General features: G+C 39.9%; 1 protein-coding gene across 1 annotated transcript; it reads right to left on the bottom strand.

The window, feature by feature from the left end:
- Window positions 1-1,692: 1,692 nt before the first annotated feature.
- On the bottom strand, window positions 1,693-21,155 carry SMU1 (SMU1 DNA replication regulator and spliceosomal factor). The gene is made up of 12 exons (XM_044265533.1): window positions 21,016-21,155; window positions 17,918-18,128; window positions 16,249-16,401; window positions 14,683-14,793; window positions 13,197-13,325; window positions 11,621-11,740; window positions 9,592-9,708; window positions 8,856-8,983; window positions 7,898-8,024; window positions 5,421-5,588; window positions 3,263-3,415; window positions 1,693-2,200 (listed from the first exon to the last, which is right to left on the bottom strand). Exons 1-12 carry the CDS (start codon window positions 21,039-21,041, stop codon window positions 2,102-2,104), a joined length of 1,542 nt encoding a protein of 513 aa, XP_044121468.1. The 5' UTR covers window positions 21,042-21,155; the 3' UTR covers window positions 1,693-2,101.
- Between the last annotated feature and the right edge of the window lie 2,641 nt (window positions 21,156-23,796).

The following is a 23,796-nucleotide window of genomic DNA, read 5'->3' as shown; positions in this document are numbered from 1 at the left end:
AACATCCTAATAAAAAGGAGGTCTGAAGAGCTGCACAAAATGAAAGGCGTTTACAAATTTGAAGTGGGTGGGGAAAATAAATCTCCCAACAGAATGGATTGTTTCATGCAAGATCACCTTCCTGTAGAAGGGGCCTATCAGTCAGATTACCATATAAATGCTGAATCAGCTTATTCCAGACGGGTTAAAAATTAGTCCTAGGACAGGCTGAAACCGCAGTTTGGGTAGGTATTAAGTCTGCATTTGCTGATGTGGGGCTTAGCAAAAGTGACTCCATTTTAGGACTTTTTGTTGTTGTTTTTGGGTTGTTTTTTGTGAGAGCATGAACAGGGGGAGGGGCAAAGGGAAATGGAGAAAGCACACTCCTCACTGAGGAAGAAGCCCTATATGGGAATCTATTCTGGGACTCCAGATCATGAACTGAGCTAAAGGCAGAAGCTTAACCAACTGAGCCACCCAGAAGCCCTTGGCCTGCTTTATTTTTTAACAGTACTGCTCAACTGCTTGCTTATTCATGAGGTCATGGGCTAAACAGAAAATCCCAATTTCTTTAAGACTTTTCTAAGGAATTTTAACATAACCTGTTTCCTCTTTCCACCTTAAACCTTTTGTTTATGTGAAAACTTGTTTTCACTGGGATGGGACACCAGAATTCATGCAAAGTTGATGGATTCATGACTATGTTCAACTCTCAAAATGGCAGCAAATGACATTTCTGTCAAAAAGCATGTTTAAAACTTTTTGGGAGTGAGTGGAGAGCAGGAGTGTGTACATGAGCGAGGGAAAGGGAATCTCAAGCACACCACATTCAGCATGAAGCAGAGCCAGACATGGGGTTCAAACACAAGGACCCTGAGATCATGGCCTAAGCCGAAATAAAGAGTCGGACACTCAAATGACTGAACCACACAGGCTTCCCAAAAAGCTGCAGATTTAACAGCCAAAGGAAAAAAAAAACTTTCAGGAATATGATCAGGGAAGAGTCATTTCTTAGTGCTGCCATAATTCAGCCAATACTGAACATTATTGCACCAGGCAAAGGATCAGGCTATATTTCAATCAAAGGTAAATTATAACACTCTAAAGCTTTTTAAAAATTTCCTCCATTAATTTGTACCTAATAAAGGCTAAAATTAAAAGGCATAAGAGCTGGCCTACATGAAAGTCTCAATTTCTTGAAATGATTCCTGCACAGCACCTTCAACATCAACATCCGTGCACTGAATATATCTTTGGTTGAAACATAAAGACACCCAGGTGCAAAGTATTTTCAAGAGTTTTGTTGGCTTTTTTTTTTTCCCTCAACTGGTAAGGACACACATAGCAAAAAAAGACTTTTCTAAATCTCAGGTCCTTTTCCAGTTTCCTTCAGAACAATAGCACATTTTAAATGCCAAAACTTCAGAAACCAAAACTGAATTCTAGTGGATCCCGCAACTGGTTCTACCGAGAAGATATATTTAGAGTTGGCCAGAACATATGAGAAGGCACAGCTAATAAGAGTGAGTGGACAGTGAAGGCAATGAGATAGCCTATGCAACACCTGACCCTTTCATTGTCTGTCTGTCTTTCTAACTAGGAATGGACTTCCTGCTGTACTGGGATTAATGATGTTATGTCCCAGTCTCCTCACCTGATTCCAAGTAAATATGTTAACTAGATAAGCACTTATTTACATTTAAAAACAAAACCTCCAAAAGGGTAAAGTTTATTAACATCTAAAAAAACCAGACCAGCAAAGAGCTACTGAGTATGGGATAATTACTTATTCACAAGTTTTACTGCAGGAGGTATGTTTTAATCACCATTTCAAATCAAAGTAGTTTTCTTCTAGAAAGAGCAGTATTTCACTCTTCAGGTAGAAGACTACTGAAAACATTACATGACTGCCCCAATTAGAAATAGATAAATGAATACCTTAAAAATATATATAAAAGAGTAACTGCTACTTGAACATGAATTTTCACAAAATTACTCTTGTTCCTAATTCAGACAATTGCTTAGAAAAGGTTGCCTTAAAAAAAAAAAAAAAAAAGCAATACATGAATATGTCTTCACTAAAGTACATGCTCTCAAGCAATTTTTAAAAGAAAAGTGGAAATTAGGGTTTCCAGAGCTTTAGGAGTCCATCTTCACTGTAGGTAGCAATCAGGTTCTGATGAGGGTGATGTGCGATACCAATCACATCCTTCTCATGAACCTGGGAAAAGGAAAGCATTGGGTTAGAGGATATAGGTCTATAAAAATCACCCTCAAGAGGCATCCAGAGTTGAGTGGGAGGGAGGAAGAGTGAAGCTTCCACTTCCCACCAAAGAGATTCAACCTAAGGCAGCCTCGAGGGCTAAACAAAACGAAAACAAATGAGGCTATCACAATGCTAGTTTTTATTTCTGTACTGTTTTTAATAATGTGTGAATAATGTTTTGTCCCAAATCCATTTTGCATTACAGCTGATCCTACTCCCCATCGCTATTTTGTAAATTCTAGGCCAAGACAGTATCTTAAGACCAAATGATTCCATCAACTCAGTGGCCTTGTATTTTCCAGACCCCTCAGCTAGGCATCCCTGAGACCTGCATGGAGGCCTGACAGAGCAGGTGCATCAAAAGCTCACTCAAGAGTCATATGAAACCAAGAGATGATTTCCTAATAAGGATTTGTATTTTTTATATGTTCACCATATCACTTCTTCTGGACCACAGAAAATTACATTTTCCCTGTCCCCCCTTGCATTTAGTCAGCATGTGACTGGATTCGAACCAAAAAAGAATGAGGAACAAAGTATCATAAGCCACTTCCAGATATGAGTCTTAAAAACATCCAGTATAGCCCTAAGCTAGTTTTTCTCCTCCTGAGATCTTGGAGGCCACTATTCCAAATGACACAAAAGATGGAGGAAGACTAATTCCTATCACATTGTGATGTAACAAGAAATAAGCTATATCTGTCACTCTCTGGTCCCACTGGGGAGGATATGCCTAATCTAGCTGGCTAGTTAGGCATGTTCCCTTTCTTACTGTCTGCTTTATGTACACCCATCCTTTTCACTTGAAGCTGAAGGTTCACTGAAGGAGACCTTTCCTGAGAGAGGAGGTAATTCTTTATCATTACTAATGGGCCCTTTATTTTATTTAGTCATAAAATTTTTACATTTTTTATACCAAGGTTCACAGAGCAGTGTGGAAGAGGTTTACTTCAGAGTTCAGAAAGACACAAGTACTAATGCAATTTCTTAAGATGGCCTTAAGTTAGTAATACTCACTGTCAAAGTTCTCTCCAGTTTGCCAGTGACTGTACTAAAACAGTAGAGCACAAAGTCCTCCCCGACACAGTAGATCCATTCACCACGAGGGGACAGGGCGCAGCAAACAAAATCCCCACCTTCTCTCTTACCAGAGCTGAAGCTCCTGACAATCTAAATCATACCATACCGCAAGGCAAAAACAAAACATCTGGATTAGCAGCAGCAATTCAAAAGCAGCAGTTTTAACACCTTCAGATGGTTAATTTTGCATTTTGGTTTACTGACACTTATAATTAGATCACCAATTACACTCACTGTGTGCTAAATCCTCTTGCCTGTGAAATATTCCATGGATAAGGTATCTAAACTTAATCATACATCCCAAGTTACCAACCCTGCTCTTTAGTCTACTGAGTCATTTTACCCTGAAGTAAATTCATTACCACCTAAACAATTTCTAAATCAATATACTACCAGTTGTCAATGCTCTGTGGACTTACACTCCATTATTTCCTCTTTCTAACAGAATGGGATGCTTTCCTTAAGCAAGATGACCTCTGTCTCCAAGACCTTGCTTGCTATATTTTATACACCATATCATAAATCAAGCTGAGCAAAACCAATTTCAACAGGTTAAAAGGTTAGATAACATATGATTCCATTTTTACACCATTCTCAAAATGACAAAATAATAACGGAAAGCAGATCAGTAGTTGCCAGGGGCTAGGGACGGAGGGAAAGTTTGACTATAAAGGTGTAGCATGAGGGAGTTCCTCTGGGGATGATGGAACAGTTCTGTATCCTGACTGTTGTGGTAGTTACAAAAATCTATACATCTGATAAAACTTCATAGAACTTGTTGCCTCAACATGAACACATATAAAGACTAGTGAAATTCAAATAAGGTCTGATTTAATAGTATTCTATCGGTGTCAATTTCTTGGTTTTGATCATTGTACTATGGTTATATATGATGCTATCACCAGGGAAAGGGTGCATACACAGGCACTCTTCGTCCTGTACCAGCAGAAAACTAGGAAGTGGGCAACAATAGGTGTTATACAGGGGACCAGTAGATAATGCAAACCAGCTAACTCAACCAGGGGCTCTTTTTTAGTTAGTTCAGTCAGTGAGTCAGTCTGTCTGCCTACTTAATCTGTACACTCAATGTGGAGTTTGAATTCATAGCCCCAAGATCAAGAGTTGCAAACTCTTCTAGCCAAGCCAGCCAGATGCCCCTCAACCATGGATTCTAAACTACAAATTTATCAGTTACAAGGACTAATGGAAGGGAGAGATGGTTCCAGACACCAGCCCCTGGCTCTTCTCCACGCTCAGCAGGATCCCCAAGGGCCCAAGCCAACAGTGTAGTAGCACCACAACACATTCCCAGGGCTTGAGACTTTAATCTTGACACTCCGAATGGCCCTGGTGCTATAAAAGTGAGGTTCCTTGGGAACATACAGGTGCCCTGATTACAAATACATATCATGAAGCACTGTTGCCCTTCTCCTATGAGAGTTCTACCTTAGATAGTGTGGTAACTGGGAGATGTACTGAGTTAGTAATCCACATACTGTAGCTCCCTTACTCAGGGATTGTTAACAACACACGGGTCTGAACTGCGTATGTCCACTCATATACAGATTTTTCTATTTAATATTTATGTATTTATTTTACTAATCTCTACACCCAGTATGGGGCTCAAACTCATGACCCTGAAATCAAGAGTCACATGCTCTTCTGACTGACCCACCACCCCATGCATTTTTTAAAAATATATACATACAGTATGGTACTGTAAATGTAATTTTTCTTCCTTATGATTTTCTTAGTAACATCTTTTCTCTAAAAGATTTCTTTCCTACCCTCTTACTTTATAAGAATACAGTATATAATACATATAACATCCAAAATATGTGTTAATCATTTATGTTATCGGTGAGGCTTCCATCCAGGTAACAGTAGGTTATTAATAGTTAAGCTTTGGGAGGGGTCTAAAGTAATATGCAGATTGCTATCCAGGGGGTTGGTGCCCCTAACCCCTATGTTGTTCAGGGGTCAACTATATATGGTTTTCGGAGTGATGAACCCATATTTTGTTACTGGAAGGGCCAGAACCAAGGGATGACTTAGGAATGGCCCACAAGTTCCATGCAAAGTTCTGAGCACTCACCTGCCCCTGCATGTTCATGATAACCACAGTATTTGATCTGTTACACACCACGAAGTGCTCTGGATTTTTAGGAAGCAGGATCACACTGTTGACAGTGATATCTGTCCCTGCAGTGCTGCCCAGGGATTTAAAGGTATTTGAACATTCTGTGGTCTTCATATTCCAGATCTATGACACAAAAGTTTAAGGCATTAACATTTCTGGGGTATAAGAGTTTCTAAAAGTTTGGGGATTAAAAAAAAGTGAAATGTGATTTTTTAAAAAAAAAAAAGTGAATAAAACTGATTCAGAAAAAAAAGGCTTCTTGATTTTTAGTCCTATCAGATACCTAGCTTTGCCATATACATGGTAAGCACTTATCATATTTGCTAATTAAGTGGTATCAACAAGCCACAAAGCTATATAATAAAACCTTTTAAAATCTGATCTTCCCTTACAAAATTTTCCTAATGAGCTATATATCTTTAAAATTTACTATGTATCAACACTGCTACTGTCAAATAACCAGAAAGCTACTTTTATCTGGACATGAAAATAACTTTTTAGAATTATATGCTCAGGACTCTATCCTGAGCTCTAGGCTGGGGCACAGGCATGTCCATTTTTTAAAAAAGCTCCAGAAATGATTCCAGCGTACAGCTCGAACCACTGAACAGAAGCCGTAGTGCTGACGCACACATGAGGATCCACGAAGTAGAAGTCCCTCTTGGCCACGTGTATTACCTCTCCTAGCTCAACATCTCTGCTAATAGGCCCCACCCTAATGCTCACCTGGCCATTCTGGGCTGTTACAAACTAATGGGGCTAAATCAGACATCACAGTTCCTGAAATCTGAGATGAGCTGAGAGAAGGAATGGACCAAATCTTCCATAGCATTGTCTGGACACTATTCACTTAATGAGATGTGTGTGTATATATATACACACACACAAAAGCCTCAAAGGCACAGACTGTGTTGTTTCCTTTGTGCTTTCAACAGAGCATAGCACTAAACGAATGTTGACTACCTATAAACAGGAGGAAATAACTGCCCCACTAATTGCCCCCGTGTTTATTTTCCTAATTTATACGTTATCATCTGGCCCAATCTCCCTAAAGCCCAACTGTCTTCAGGAGGGAAATGAACTTTTCAGTGAAGAGTTACAAGGATCCCAGTGTTTTCTGTCCAAAAAATCAGTGAGATGCTTTATCTGACTCATTAATGAACTAAAGGAAAAGACCACAAGCATTTCACAGATCGTTTAAGGCCCATATACAAAGGACAACGAGGGCAAATCCCATGACTAAAGTACTAAGAGCTTTGTATATGGCCCCAACCACCCTGAGGAAAACTTTCCTACCCTCAGGTTCCTGGTTCAATTCCCAAGCCAGAACAAGCAATTTCTGAGGGTGGTCTTTTAGGCATTTGTGTTAAAATGTTTCGGTCTTCTGCTACAAACTACACAGATACCTAAGGCAATTTAAAAAGCAGGTTCAGGATACCTGGGCAGATCAGTCTGTTAGGTGGCTGCTTTCAACTGGGGTCCTGATCCTGGGGTCCTGGAATCAAGTCCTACACCCAGCTCCCTGCTCTGAGCAGAGCCAGCTTCTCCCTCTGCCTCCCTCTCTCTGTCTCTCATGAATAAATGAAAAAGTAAACAAAAGGAGGTTCAGAATTTACATGGATTGTCTCAAATATATCCAGCAATTTTCTATTTGGACTTCTCATCTCTGCTAGGAAATGAAGCCTACCATTAAAATAACTAAGCCTTGGGACACCTGGGTGGCTCAGTGGGTTGGGCCTCTGCCTTCAGCGCAGGTCATGATCTCAGGGTCCTGGGATCAAGTCCTGTATCAGGCTCTCTGCTCAGCAGGAAGCCTGCTACCCCCTATCTCTGCCTGCCTCTCTCCCTACTTGTGATCTCTCTCTCTCTATCAAATAAATAATCAATCTTTAATAAATAAATAAATAAGCCTCTGAAGTTGCTGAATCTCAGCTTTCAACTGAGAGCTGAGACAGTAAATGAGTATTTGAGAGAGGGCTTAGTTCTACTCTACACCTCCCCTGCCTCTCTATAAATGTTGTTAAGAAAGCCCCTAAATGTTGGGGGGTCAGGGGTAGAGTGAGACTGTGCAAGAAAAAAAGAGATCTATTTATCTGGCCACTAAGCCCTTTGTAAACTTGACTATAGTGAGTGAACCATACCTCTATCTAGACAGACTTTAACTGCTATAAATGTGGTGTGACTTAATGTAGGCCTCCACACCTTCCTCTCTTCCTACACATGATAAAGTCTGTTTTGAATATGTAAGTTTGAACCGAGGTACTTCAATAGGGATTCACCCAAAAATACTACTATGTCTCAGACTCACCTCATTTACAGCTAAAAGAGCTAGTAAAGTTTACTCCACCACAATCATCACCATTATCACCACTGAAAACTCTTCAAAGGACAAAAATAGATACCCCAAAATAGACTAGTAGCAAATACTTAACCTTTACAGTGCCATCAGAGGATGCACTAATAATATAATGTCCATCTTGTGTAAAAGTTGCTTCATTAACAAAGGAGGAATGGCCACGAAATTCCTTCAAAGTTTTCCCAGATTTTAAACCATGAATTCTATCACAAAAAGAAATGAACAATTAAAATTTTACAGACTGCAGGGTGCCTGGGTGGCCCAGTTGGTTAATTGTCTTTGGCTCAGGTCACGATCCCAAGATCCTGGGATGGAACCCCACTCAGCAGGGAGTCTGCTTCTCCCTCTCCCTCTGCCCTTCCTGTCCACTTGTGTGTTCTCTCTCTCACTCTCACAAATAAATAAAATCTTAAAAAAAAAAAAAAAAGTGTTTATTAAAACAAATATTCTATGGATGCCTGGGTGGATCAGTCCGTTAAAGTCTGCCTTCAGCTCAGGACATGAACCCAGGGTCCTGGGATTAAATCCCGTATCAGGCTCCTTGCTCAGCAGGGAGCCTGCTTCTCCCTCTGTCTGCCTCTTTCATTCTCTCGGACAAATAAATAAAATCTTTAAAAAAAAGGGTGTTCTACAGACTGCAGTTGGGACCAGATGTTGAATATTCTTTCAATGAATTAGAGAAGCTCAAGTTATAAAATCAGGTGAAGAAAGAGGACTATGCAGTATAATTTTCATTTTGTCAAACAAATCAAAAACAAAAGCTTGGCACAGACTGGAAGAAAATGTGCTCTCTATGGTACTTCTGATGCACATGGGTCAAAAAATCACATTTCGAGAAACATGAAACACTGGTATAATCCCTTTCTAATCTCTCTTCTGGGTAGACTAAAATGAACAAAATAATAATGAGGTCTCACATACACACATTCTTCATATAATACCATCTAGGTGAAAGCATAAGGAATCACAAGTACCTCCCTCCAGTGCTTCACCATAGCAAACCCAAGTGAGGGAGTTTGGAGACTCTTACTTACCTAATTGTCTGGTCAAAAGAGGCACTAAGGATCTGACTGCTATCCTTAGAAAAGCTTAGACAGGTGACACCTTTACTGTGGGCCCTTTCAAATCTCCTTAAACACTGCCCACTCTGAATCTTCCATACCTTTATAAAAAAAAAAATAGTAAAAACTTGTAAACAGAGTCCCACTCTTGCCTGCAGAGCTGAGCAAGATGCAGTGCTCAACAGTGTACTAAAACAGCATTAAAAATGCATGCTAATAGCTGAATATGGCTGCTTCACATAGTGCAATAACCGAATCCTCTGAAACTTAAATCTCTTTACTCATAAATTATTAAAACAAAAGTTTAGACTGAAAGTTCACTTAGCAGAGACCATTTCTGTATTTAATCTAGCCCATGGTGTTTTACCAGCAATTAAATACAAACCACAGCTAATCAACTGCAGACCAATCCCATTCTCTAAAAAAAATCCAAAGTATGACACATCTTTATAAGGTGAGCCAGGGTGGTACAGCAGAAAGGGCATGAGGAGTAGTTGAAGTCCCAATTTATCGCTTATCAACAGTGTGACCTTAAACTGATTATTGGACCTCCCTAGGCAGAGTTATTAGGATTAAGCAAGAAAAAGTAAATTAGCATAAAGTTGATGCTCAAAAACAGCAGGTGTTATTAAGCTATCACATGTGGAACACTTCCTCATTGCAAGTCTCAAAATGTCTACATATAAAAGTTTGTGCCCCTAATAAATACCTTAATTTTTCCATCTTGGGCCCCAGTTGCTAACATTTCTGTATCTCTGCTGAAGCACATGCAGAGGACAGCATCATCCATCATCATAAAGTTATCCTGGGCCTGGTATTTAAGATCCTAAAGGAAACAAAGAGAAGGAGTTACCAAAACAACACAAAGTCCCCAGTTACGCTAGATCTCTATAAACTCACTGGAAGCAGAGTAAGAGACTGTGCCTACTCTAAACTTCCCAAGCAAATACTAGTGCCATGCACATGTGCTCCTAATGAACAACTGATAGTGGTGGGAATAAGTAATTTTACACACTTCAAATTAATACTCTAAAAAATTCCAATATAACACCCTACATCTTTTGCTTACCAATCCTTCTTCTGTGCAAAATTCCCCTACAAGTCCACAACTGTACATTTTTAATGTATCTGAATTTCAGAGGTATGATGTGAAAAGATAATGTCTTTTTCAAATTGTCAGCTACTTTTTCTAAAACCATATACTGACTAATGTACTGAATCATGATGTTTCTTTTATCATCCATTACTGTTCAGAATAAAGTATCCATCTTTTCCTAATTATAAAGTAAGACTGCATCATGGCTTTGTTTTGTTTTTTAAAAAAAAAACTATAAGGAAATATATGAAGCAGAAAATGAAAATAACTTATGAATTCACTACCCATGGAGCATAAGTTAGTATTCTATGATAAAGGTTCTATTTTAAATCAGTGGATAGTCAGTAAATACCTTTTAGGGAAAAAATTAATTTGGATCTACACCAACTTCATCTACCTGAACAAATTCTAATGGATCAAAAATTAAACTTAAAATGAAACATGAAAGCACTAGAAGTTGTAGGGAAAAAAGATGGATAAATATGATACAAAAAAACTAAGTCTGTAAAACAAAACGATGAGCAAAGTCAAAAGACAACACCCAAAACTGAAAAATATTTGCGATACAAAATACAAAAACTGTTCCTAAAAATCAGTAAGAATCCAAAAGAAAAACAGGCAAAGGATACGAAGACTTCACAGAACAGGAAACACTGGTAGTTTTCACATATAAAAAGATAATCAACTTCATTCATAATAAGAGAAACAATCAGTAAGTACTACAATTAGATTAGAAAAAAATAAGTAATTTCTTCCACATACCTAGAAAGTGCAGGAAGGTTACATAAGAATAACCCTGGGTGGACCAAGGAAGAGAACTGACCAACTGAGGGACAATAGGAGCAAGACTCTCTTTTTTTTTTTTTTTTAATTTTATTTATTTATTTGACAGAGAGAGAGATCACAAGTAGGCAGAGAGGCAGGCAGAGGGGGAGGGGGAACAGGCTGAGCAGAGAGCCCAATTCGGGGCTTGATCCCAGGACCCTGAGATCATTACCACCTAAAGGCAGAGGCTTAACCCACTGAGCCACCCAGGTGCCCCGGAGCAAGACTCTCTTACTGAGTAACATTTCTATTTATAAAATGTCTTATCAAATGGGGGCCTGGGTGGATCAGCTGGTTAAGTGAGGTCAGGTCAGGCCAAGATCTCAGTGTCCTCAGGTGGAGCCTGTAGCTGGCTCTGCACTCAGTGGGGATTCTGCTGCTCCCTTTTCCTCTCCCTCTGCCCCTTCCCCAACTCATGCTTGGGCTAGCACTCAGGTATGCTCTCCCTCTCTCTCAAACAAAGACTATTTTTAAAAAATGTTGTATCAGATGTACATATTATTGATTTAAAAAATAAATTTAGGGCGCCTGGGTGGCTCAGTGGGTTAAGCCTCTGCCTTCAGCTCAGGTCATGGTCTCAGGGTCCTGGGATCGAGGCCCGAGTCGGGCTCTCTGCTCAGCAGGGAGCTTGCTGCCTCCTCTCTCTCTGCCTGCCTCTCCGCCTACTTGTAATCTCTCTCTCTGTCAAATAAATAAATAAAATCTTTAAAAAAATTAAAAATAAAAAATATATTTATATTGTAAAAATAAGATAATTTAAAAACAAAAAATAGATAATTCTGCCACTAGAAAAGTTAACATATTTTAAATACTTTACCTTTCTGATTTTTCCAGTTGTAAAGTTCCAGACTTCAATGAATCCATCAACAGACCCAGTGACCAAATACTGACCATCTGGAGAAAATCGAGCACACTCCACATGTGATTTCTGACCAAACTGTTTCAAATGAAACAATGAAACAGATGCATTTTTATCTACTGGCCTTAAGACAATTTCCATTTTAACCTTTTGAGAAATCCTGCCCTAGAACAAAGTGATAGCTAGCCTTTATTACAGAGTATTGGAGAGTTATTTCTGTATCTGGACAGAGGCAATGGATGTATTTTCTCTGACCAGTTTTAGGTCTGGGCTCTCAGTTTAAACTAGCTTTTTTAATATGAAATTGGTATTTCCAAAGCAGTTATGAGGGAACTATTTTAGCACAGGACTTGGAACAAATAATCCTATTAAAATACTCAGTAAATTTTTAACCTGACGCAGCCATAGTATGACTTTCATATTCAATGTGAGACAGTATGTTGTACATCTAGGGGACAACAATTTTTTCCCCCAAAATAAATGCCCGTTTTCCTATATTGTTTTGTAAACAAATTTTCCATCCTGTTCCTTCTCATGACCTTAATTTAATCAAGTGATGATAACGTGTGGCTGACCGACTCAAGAACTAATTAGAGCTGATAGACTATTTGCCTAGGAGATGTATCCTGAGCATTTACCAGCAATGATGTTCCCAGTAACAGATGAAAACTACAGAACATTAGACAAAGGAAAACAGAGAAAAGCTCTATTATGAATTTCATTTTATATACCACAAAAGGAAGTGTTCATAAAAGAGAATCTTAGCCCAGCAGCATAATTATAATGGATTTCTATCTGTCTCAAGGCTTCACCCAGGTAAATATAACAGTGCTACTTAGAAATATCTTTACATGGGAATCAGAACATACAATCCAGAAAAGGTAAAAGTTAAAGCGCTAAGCCAAAGCCCAAGATCTGAGGAATATGAAATATTTCAAAAGCCATAAATTCAGTAAGACCACAAACCCAGGGAGAAACTAATATAAAGGAGATGCTGAAGTAGCAAATACACTTTTAATTTTGGGAGCTGCAGCAATTACATGAGTATGCTTTATCCTAGAAAAGTCTCAGATTAAAAAAAGAACTACAACAACAAAAAACAAGAAATAGCCATGAGATGATAAAATTATTTTCCTCCAACACCACACAAGCCTGCTTTACAATCTATGCCTGGTAATTTGCCAGACATGGAGCAGGCAAAAACTGCAACACTGAACTGGATGAATACACAGAAAGTTCACAGTGAGTTCCAGGCTTACCCAAAGAGCTAACCATTCTTTCAAATGAAGCCCTCCTGGGAAGAAGTGCAAGGGCAGAGGATGGGCCAGCTGCCAAATTTATGGATATACACCTGAGGTGTGCCACTGCCAGAGCCCAGAAAGATGCCAGTTGTCACCAGCTGCAACCCTGAATGTTGTCAGAGCTGGAGAATGAGCTCTGCTCCCCCACCCAAGCCCCAGCACACGCCCTGGCCAGGCAGACATGAAGTCCTTGACAAATGATTAGCAAGTGGCTGAGTATCTAAGGATCCTACCTTAATATGCCTGCTCAGCTGTGTAGGAAACTTTTCTTCTTCCACATCTTTGACAGCTGCTTTGCCTCGGAACAAATCTATGGTCATGCCAGGAGGAAGCAACCCCTGGTGCTGCTGCCACTTCAGGGCCTGTAAGCAAAGAAACGTACACTCAGCTGCTTGGGTGCCTCTAAGAACCAGTCCTGACTGCTCAAAGCCAGCCCGAAAGGATCAGGTTAACACGAGTCTTTGGCCATCTGAAGACAATATAACCAATGCAGCTGTGTGTGTCTTAGGAACACACACTGACGCCTGCATGCAGGGAACTCTGAGAGCCAACAGGTCCGTATTTCCACATTGTTTTTCTTAGAGGTTTAACCTTGATTAGAAACAAAATTTGAAAAACAAAAATCTCCCAAAGTCCCAACATCCAACTGTTAGTTAGCATTTTATGTATACCTTCTAGTGTTTCCTCCCACCCCATATGTTTATTAAGTAACATACCTGTATTGATGTTCTATATAAAATTTTATATTGTTTTCACCACCTATCATCAGGTCATGCAATGACATAACTATCATTTCAATGGCTATAAAATATACCCTACATGGTGAAGGGCTTAATAGTTTAATACATTAATGGACAGTCACACTGCTACCAATTTTTTACATGGCTAAATTATAAAACAACACTTCTGAACATAAGGCATTTTCTATTTGAGGGATAACACTCACTCAGAATAGATCCCGAGAAGAATTACTGAACCCAAAAAAGAATATGAATGGTTAAGCTCTTGATACACACTGCCAAACCAGTTTCCCAAAAAGTTGTAACCTCAGTAGTGTTTAAGACTGCATTATAGGGAGTGGAAAAATCAGGCATTTTGGAGACTGATAATCCTAGGGTAGATCTTTTGTCAACTCTTTTAATGGCTCCCAATTTATTTCCTCTTCTTACTGTTTATTTATGTTCGTTGCCCACTTGTCTACTGTACTTTTACTATTTTTCCTATCCATTTGTGAGGTTTTAATATGATCAGGCTCAGGAGTTCAAGGCCCACAATGGGTGTAGAAATTAGTTAAAAAAAAAAGTCCACAAAAGTTAGGTAATGTGTTAAAGACCACAATAGTTGGTAAGTGAGAGATCTTGGATTCTAACTAAACATTTATTCCAATTTGCCTTTGACAATGTCCTGGCACAATAATCAACAGTACTATCTGTTGACAGTACCAGCTATCCCAGATGGAATGATAAATTCTACAATCATCCTAATTCTAACTAACTCTAGAGCCTGTACTATTAACCATTAATCTATACTACTTCTCCCAGGAAAGATGAAGGTGGCATGACACACGTGCTGGTATAAGCAGCACTATAGGCTGTCCCCAATTCTAAGGATATCTGATTTCTCCAACCTACAGAGTTTATATATAGGAAATAGTACCAGGACTTCAACTCCACAGCCTTTTTTTCTTTTTTTTTTTTTTGTTCCACAGACTTTAATTACCTGCCCCAGCAATGCCATGAGACGAGATGGAGGCACCACACTGACTTCCCCAGCTAAGGCCTGGGCAATTGCTGCTCTTCTCTTCTCTTTGCTACTTCCATCTGGGTATGCCTGAAAAAGGAGATGGGGTAGCATCATTCTAAGAAGTGGCTACAGGATATGAGTGTGCTTATTTAAAACCAAACCAACAAACAAAAAAAACAGTAATAATCATCAAGCAGGAACTTTTTTTTAAGGTTTTATTTATTTGGGGTACCTGGGAGGCTGTCATTAAGTTTCTGCCTTTGGCTCAGGTCATGATCCCAGGGTCCTGGGATCAGGGTCCTCCAAACTGGGCTCCCTGCTCAGTGGGAAACCTGCTTCTCCCTCTCCAATTCCCTCTGTATATATTTGCACTCTTGCTGTCTCTTTCTGTGTGTCAAATAAATAAAATCTTTAAAAAAGAAAAAAAGATTTTATTTTTTTGACAGAGAGAGAGAGAGCGAGCGAGCACGCACAAGCAGAGGAAGCAGCAGGCAGAAGCAGACTCCCTGCTGAGCAAGGAGCCTGACATAGGACTCCATCCCAGGACCCTAGGATCATGACCTGAGCCAAAAGCAGAGGCTTAACTAACCGAACCACCCAGGCACACCAAGCAGAAACATTAAAAAAAAACAAAACAACAACAACAACAAAAAAAACACCACACACACAAAAAGAAACTACCTGGTTAAAGAAGGGATTGATTACATTAATTAGTTAAGACAACTTCCCAACTCCCCCCACTTGCATTTCAAAAGTATAAGCTGGGAGAGAGGTGAAGTCAGCCAGTCCACATTGTTATTTCTGAAAGGGTCCAAGTAACTATTGTCAAAGCCAGAGTCGTTTTTCCAGTTTTTTGAAAAATCTGCAGAGTTGAGGATTCTTTTAATAATTTTTTGGTAATTTATTTCAGTCCAATGACTCCCAACCCAGAAGTTCTTCACCACCTCTAACCTGAATCCTGTCATGGTAATCTAAATTTCTTTCCTCATGGTTTCTGTGAGTTTACCCTAACTTTATACTCTCTAGGACCTATTAAACTCTTCTTCCTCCTATTTAGACTAGTAAAAAGCTGGGTGAGCAAAATGAGGTTTGGGAAGAAGAAAAGAGTATCAGTCACCACACTCTACCAGTAAGCATAACCGGCTGAGACAAAAGCACAAGCTTTCCAAGAACTAAAAAAGAAAAAAAAGAAAGCTGCACTTGTTGGGCCAAGGAACACAAATGCACAGTAATATACTAGCAGTCAGGCAGCACTTCAGGGTCAAGTAAGTACTTGAGCTAATGTAGAAAATGTATCAGAGTAAATTTTTTGACTAATCAACATACAACCCTCTAAAATGGGGTGTATAGGGAAGACCTTCAAATACTCAGAAAACTGAACAAGATTATTCTTTTTAGCATATGTAAATTTCAATCAACATACATAAACAGTTAATCCTCATTCTCAAAAATTAAATCAAAATCAGTATCCAATAAAAATGGTTAAAAAACAGAGTACATTATTATATATTTTTTTAAGTTAACAAGAGCTTCTTGTCATACCTCACGAGGATCAAAATAAGACCTGGCCAAGAGGTTCTCCAAATGAATATAACGCTCTGGCTGGGTTTGTTTTAACATGATCATGGGGTCTGTCTGTCTCAAGAGAGACCTGGCAGCTCCCAATTCACGCAGCTCTATCAATTCCAGAACAACCTAAAAAATGGAAAGAAAATGTCTGTTTCAATGCATTCTTTCAGTACTCTTTCAGTACAATTTCTGCTTCAAAAATGGCCTCCCAACATGATTTCCAAAATTAGGAAATATTCCTTCCTCTTTTCCCTAGTATTTTCAGGTGGGTGAATGAAGCAATTATAAATGATAACTTCAATCTTTTTTTTTCCAATCTTTTCTTAAGCTCTTATTTATTTATGAGAGAGAGAGCACAAGGTGGGGAGGGGCAGAGGGAGAGGAGGAAGCACACTGCCCACTGAGAGGCAGAGCCTGTTATAGGACTCAGATCTCAGGATCCTCAGATCATGATGAAGTCGGATGCTTAACTGACTGAGCTACCCCAGTCTTTCAACTTCTGTCCTTCATTTTTATCTACCAATCTCCTCTCCTCTCAGGCTTCCTGCTCAGAATACAGAAACTGAAGAAAACTAAAGATGAGAATATTTCCATGAGCTCCAGAGAAACCTTTCTCCAGTTAACAAAATTTTCTTTGGGTAATTACTAAACTCATATGGACTGTAAATAAACTATCCTATTTTTATTTTAAACAACAACTACAGTTATTTCCAGAAAGCCCATTCTGTTATTATACAAGTGTATAATAACTAATTTGTACGATCTTTGTCCTCATTTCCTGGCACAGAGCTTCTAAAAACCTTAGAAATTTCCTAATAAGAGGAATATCTTCATTATTAATGAGCCCTGTGCATTACATCTGAGTTTGCGCTATGAAGACAGTTCATGGAAAGGGCTGGTTGCCAGAAAAACACATCAGAAGGTTGAGGTTTTGAGTGAGCCCAACCTCCAAGGAGTGCTGGGGAGCTGAAGACTGAATGAAACCCCAATAAAAACCCCAATGGAGCTTTTGGTTGGTAAACACATTAATACGCCAAGTGAGATGCTCTGATTCCACAGGGAGAGAGCATTAGAAGCTCTGCATTCAGGACCCTCTGAGACCTCTCCTTTATGTGTCTCTTCATTTGGCTGGTCCTGATCTGTATTCTTGATAATAAAATTGTAATCATAAATATGGCACTTTACTAGTTTTGTGATTCATTCTAGTGAATCATCAATTCTGAAGGGGTCATGGGGACCCCAGATATGCAGCCACTTGGTCAGAAGTGTGGGGGGCCTGAGACCCAAAAAAAGTGCAGCCTGTGTCTGAAGGGGCATCTTGGGGAGGACTGAGCCTTTAACTTGCAGGGTCTGCACTAACTGCGTGGTTAGTGCCAGCAACAAACTGTAATATACTACTTGGTATCAGAACAGTTTATTTAAGGATTACTTAAAAAATAATCTTAGTTAAGGAAAATCTTGGCTTTTCAAGAAAAAAAAAAAAAAGGAAAAAACATACAAAGTAGTACTCAAGCCTGGACAGTGTAAGTTTTAAGGGCTGTTACACTCCCACAGTGCTTCAAGAAATGCTCACCGATGCTTCCCAGTGAGGGGAGCCCACAATAAACCAATTCAAGGGAATCAGCATCACCTCCACTCTTACCTGTTCATAGAGGTCAATGAGGGTTTTGTCTGGCAATTTCAGAGACTGTATAGCCTGTAAAACAGTATCCCAATGGCCACTATTAATGTCAGCTACAAAACTCTCAATGCTGTCCACGGTATTCAGAGACACAGTAGTCTCTTCCTGTAAGGTTGCTAGTGCCCGATGTAAACTGTTCTCCTTCAGGTACTGCATGATAAGACGGATCACACTGTGGGGGTGGGAAAATAGCAAGTCACTAGCTCAGTAATCCTCACACACCAATGAGTCCACAAATAAAACCCCCTCCCCCCAGCTTATTTCTTCTATTAGGCCATCCTCCTTTCACCGTTTGCTTTCTAGTTCTTTATTATATCATATATCTTATCATATATTATCCTATCATATAAGTAAAACTTTCCAAAAATCACAGAAGGAAAGGCAACTGAAGAAAACCTTGAGTATGCTCCACAGCCAGAATGGAGTATAGAGCCTGTTGTAGGGCTTGATCTCACAACCCCAAGATCATGATCTGAGCCAAAATCAAAATCAATCAAGTTGAACACTTAACCCACTGAGCCACCCAGGCGCCCCTCACACCGTATTTCTATAGACAGCAGGAGTATAGAGGGTTAGACTGTCCTGGCTGGAAGGAATTTCAAATAGGAATTTAATTTCTTCTATCAGGGAGAAATAACAAACATAAAACAATGAACAAAGTTTCTTGTTTATTATGTATTTACTATATACCAGATACCCTTTTAAGTATCTTGGGCATATTGATTCATTTATTCTTCAAAACAATCCTATGAGGTAGGTATTACTATTATGTCCACTTTTCAGATAAGGATTTGACCAAGTAACAGAGATAAATGGAAAAATGAAGGCTCAAACTGACAATGTAGCTCTTGAGTACACATCTCTGGACAAAAAAGCAAACATCCTCTTTTTTTTTTTTTTTTTAAAGATTTTATTTATTTATTTGACAGAGCGAGATCACAAGCAGACAGAGAGGCAGGCAGAGAGAGAGGAGGAAGCAGGCTCCCTGCTGAGCAGAGAGCCTGATGCGGGCCTCGATCCCAGGACCCTGAGATCATGACCTGAGCCGAAGGCAGCGGCTTAACCCACTGAGCCACCCAGGCGCCCAAGCAAACACCCTCTTAAAAATTTCTGCAGAAGGAAAGTGATTACTGCTACTTCTGTTAAGTAGTCTTTTCTCTCATGGCCCCTTAAAGAGTTACTCAGGTTTAGATTCCTGCTGTTCTAGTTTCTACTATCTTTCTTAGCATACTTCCATTTGCACTGCCAAAAAAGGTACCCTCCCTATAAAAATCTTGTATCTGACACACCTCAAATCAAATTTACTTTCTTCAAACACAATGTACAGCTGACTCTTGAACAACGTGGGTTAGGGGCACAGACCCCCTGCACAGTCAAAAATCTGTGTTTAACTTTTGATTCCCCAAAAACGTTAATGTGAGTAGCCTGCTGTTGACCAGAAGCCATGCTGAGAACAGTCAATTAACATATATGCTGTATGTCCTATGTATTATATACTGTATTCTAACAATAAAGCAAGCTAGAAAAAAGAAAATCGTTAAGGAAGAGTACATTTATAGTACTGTACTATAAAAATATCCTCAGATTAAGTGGACCCCACAGTTCAAACCCGTTATTTAGGAGTCAGTTGTAATACATAAAAAGACCTAAACGCTTTGGAGATAGGTTGGGATTTGAATCAGAGTTTGGTCACTTACTGTGACCCTGGGCAGGTCAGTTAACATCTCTGTGCCTGTTTCCTCATCTGTATCCTGTCAACCCCTATCCTATAGGGTTGACTATACTGTTCATAGCATGACTAGCATAGAAAATACTAAAGAGTAGCTATTACTGAAAATAAAAACATGCAGGGACGTCTGACTGGTTCAGTCAGTAGACTGTGAGGCTCTTGATCTCAGGGCTGTGGGTTCAAGGCCCACAGTGGGTCCAGAGATTACTTAAAAATAAAATCTTAAAAGCAAACAAGCATGCAGCAGCCCAAGGATGGGAGGCTGAGTGGTGTCTGCTATTACTGAGACCCCAAAGCATGGAATGCTTTGCAACTACTGCTCGTAGTTGTCTTAGTTGCCAGCACCATCACTCTTGATTGCTTTTTCTCCACAACACTTACTACCATCTGTTAAGTCTCTTATTTATTGTGTTTGTCATAATGTACATTCTATAAAGGCAAGAATTTTTGTGTTTTGTTCGCTACTGCATCCCCAGGGTCTAGAACAACACAGAATAGACTTCAGTATTTGTTGAATGAATAAGTCTCCCTTTCTCCTGTGGCAGGTCTTCAGGACAAGTCTTCTCCCTTACTTACACTCAGGACACAAATGTTATGTCTGCTGGTTTAATTATTAAGTATAGGCAAGGGCAAGGTAGAGAGTGGAGTCCTAAAAAAGTTCACTGAAGACCTTCAGTCATTAGTCTGCCTCCCTCACAAGTCGATCATTCATTCTTCTGACCTCGTCTTCACATTCTGTCTCTCCTTTATAGCTACAGAGAACTCTCTGACCAATCAAAATTCAGCGCCAGATACCGCTTGATAAAACAGCTAATTATTCATTCGTTCCGAAGGCAGTAATTGAGCACCTAGGATGTGCTAAGAACTTGGACTATAAGGACTCCTCGGCGCCTACACAGGCCTGTAGGGTGGGCAGAGAAACAGCTACAATGCTGGGTAAGCGCGGGGCAGAGAAACGCCAAGGGGCCATGTAAGCACAGAGGAAAAGCTTAGAATCCAAGCTCCCTTGTGCAGGTAATCAGACTGGAGTTCAGAATGTATGGGCAATTTGACCAGTCACAGAGCGCGCCAGGAGTCGGCGATGGCTAGAACTCAGATCGTCAAGGCCTCTGCTTCCTCCCAGCCCCCAGCACTGTCCCATGGGGCTTTGGGCTTCTCATTCGCTACTTTCTAGTGGGCCCGCCTCCGAGGTAGCCAGTTCCAAGAAGCTTCTTTGTGGGCAAGGAAAAGCCCTCCACTCTCAGACGCCTCCCCCTGAGCATCTTCCACTCCACACCCTTTACCTCCCCGCCCCCACCACCTCGCGAACTTCCGCCACCGCACGACTCACTCCGAGGACTCGATTTCGATCGACATAGTGCTGTCTTCACAGGGACACACACCAGTCCACCCCTAGGCCCAGTCGCGCAACACACCAGATGCCCCTACAGCGGCCGCCTTACACCACTTCCGCTCGACGTCCGACGCCCTCTCCGGAGAAGACGTACACGACGGAGGGGCGGGGAGTGCGTCGGGGGGTGGGGCTTCGAGGGGCTGTTACAGGTCTGAGTCTGCGCGCCTGCTCCGCCTACTTCGGAAAAGAATTCTCCCATCACCCTGAGGGGGATCTGCTCGGAAGCACTGCTTTGGAAATTTTGCTTTCCTTTGATGCAATTAGTTGAGTAGGCTTAAAGATAGGATTGAATTCACAATACCTGACTAGGAGATTAATGCATTCGAAACCAGTGGAACGCTAGCCAACATTTGTAGGAAGAGTTAAGTGTTAAGAAATAAACAGAAAGGTTTAAAAGCATAAGACTTTAGGGGCGCCTGGGTGGCTCAATGGGTTGGGCCCCTGCCTTCGGCTCAGGTCATGATCTCGGGGTCCTGGGATCGAGCCCCGCATCGGGCTCCTTGCTCAGGGAGCCTGCTTCCCCCTCTCTCTCTGCCTGCTTGTGATCTCTCTCTCTGTCAGATAAATAAAGTCTTTAAAAAAAAAAAAAAAAAAAAGCATAAGACTTTAAAGCCGAAACAGTTTAGTCAGTCTAATTATGAAAAGTTGGGGACATAATTGGGATTTGCATACCCACTTCTTGGAAAGAGCGGAATGATTTATAGCATTTCCAACTAAGTAGTTTAAAAGAGTTTCACTGCAATGGTAGGTTACTAGAAAAACAATGAGGGGCGCCTGGGTGGCTCAGTGGGTTAAGCCGCTGCCTTCGGCTCAGGTCATGCTCTGCTCAGCAGGGAGCCTGCTTCCCTCTCTCTCTCTGCCTGCCTCTCTGCCTACTTGTGATTTCTCTCTGTCAAATAAATAAATAAAATATTTTAAAAAAAGAAAAAAAAAAAAAAGAAAAATGAAACTAAATGCAGATGTTCAAAGGGAGACTTGAGACTCCTTGTTATAGACTTCAAACCATACATTATTAAATTAATCGAGACAAATGAAATGTAGAGATGTTAATGAATTTCATAAAGGCTAGTTTTTAAAATATTGTATTGCCATTCTGTATAAATTAAAAAATATATTTGCAGCAAAATGGTAAGAAATCTATGTTGTGAAAATTACAAACTGAAATGATTTATTTGGAGATTTTTCTGTTGGCTTTCAGTCTTATTTGATACTGTGTGTATCCCCAAAGATCTGCACACAGCTTCTCTCTAACCTGTTAAATACTGGTTTGTGTTTTGTTTTTTTTGTTTGTTTTCAAATCTTTCTCAATTTCCCGTCAACTCTTCAAGGACCTGGTCTTCGATATCACAAAGAAAATCCAAATATTTGCTCCAGCATGTGGTGAGATAGCTAGATAGTTGTGTGATTTCTGAGATTCTTCCACTATCCCATCCCATGACACAACATGGAAGATTATTACACATCCTCCTTGAGAAGAGCCAACTCATTTTCAACAATAGGATATTCATTATCTTCACCTAGTACTTGTCATGTTGTTTTTACTTCAATCAAGGCTGCTTCCCTATTGCAATTATACGAATAAGTCTTCTCTATAATTACTTAACCACACGTTTTATTCTAGTGTCTGCTACACCTCTGCTTTCATTTTAAATGGAATGGCTTCTCTTCTTGTAACTCCTATTAAATCTTTGGGCCCAAAGATTTAAATATTGAAACACACATTACTATATTTTATACCAATTTTTTCATATGTACTAGACATTATATTTATTCTTTCGTTATGTGTATGAGTAGATTGTATTACTCAAGAATTTCAAGATACCAAAGGGAATGTTACCAAATATTTGGAGGACCTTGACCCTAATAGTACTTGAGAACATGTAGGGAAGATCTCCGTCACAAGTAATTCCAACATAATGACTCCAATGTCTTATTCTTTTTCCTTTTTTTAAAGATATTTATTTGTTTGTTTATTTGATAGAGAGAGAGAGAGAGAGAGCACAAGCAGGGAGAGCAGCAGGCAGAGGGAGAAGCAGGCTGCTCCTCGCTGAGCAAGGAGCCCTATGCAGGACTCAGTCCCAGGACTCTGGGATCATGACCTGAGCTGAAGGCAGCTGCTTAAGTGACTGAGCCTCCCAGATGCCCTCTAATTCTTCTTACTCTCTTTTTTTTTTAAGATTTTATTTATTTATTTGACAGACAGAGGTCACAAGTAGGCAGAGAGGCAGACAGAGAGAGAGGAGGAAGCAGGCTCCCTGCCAAGCAGCCCGATGTGGGGCTCGATCCCAGGACCCTGGAATCATGACCTGAGCCGAAGGCAGAGGCTTAACCCGCTGAACCACCCAGGTGGCCCCTCTTTTTTTAACCTTGGAAAAATAATTTAGAAAATACTTATTTTGAAAATGAAACATTTATGTAAAGTGAGATAACTCCTTTGGTTTCACTTTAGTTTCTTTTTATTCAGTCAGTTACAGGTAAAATTAAATAGGTTGTTTTTTCTCTAAAAAATAGCATGTGCTATATTACCCTATTTTATGAAAACACAGGTCCACAACTCCTTACCTCAAATTCTGAAATCTAAAAAGCTGTGAAAATTAAAGATATTTTATAAGTTATTTGGCAGCACAATCTGTCCTGAATTTAAGTTAGGTTGTTTGCAGTTTTTTTAAGATCTTTTAGAGTGAATATTCATGTGCAGAAATGTTAGCATATTTAATT

This window comes from Neovison vison, chromosome 9, assembly GCF_020171115.1.
Source record: "Neovison vison isolate M4711 chromosome 9, ASM_NN_V1, whole genome shotgun sequence".
NCBI lineage: Eukaryota > Metazoa > Chordata > Mammalia > Carnivora > Mustelidae > Neogale > Neogale vison.
This window is presented reverse-complemented; position numbering and strand designations above follow the sequence as displayed.

What these genes read in the sequence shown, in the direction of transcription:
- SMU1 (XM_044265533.1), bottom strand. Translation starts at nt 21,041, where the DNA reads ATGTCGATCGAAATCGAGTCCTCGGA. An exon ending in TCATGGCATTGCTGGGGCAG is followed by an intron (nt 13,326 to 14,682) that starts GTAATTAAAGTC and finishes CTTTGCTTACAG; the next exon opens with GCCCTGAAGTGGCAGCAGCA. An exon ending in AACTGGAGAGAACTTTGACA is followed by an intron (nt 2,201 to 3,262) that starts GTGAGTATTACT and finishes TCCTTTTCCCAG; the next exon opens with GTTCATGAGAAGGATGTGAT.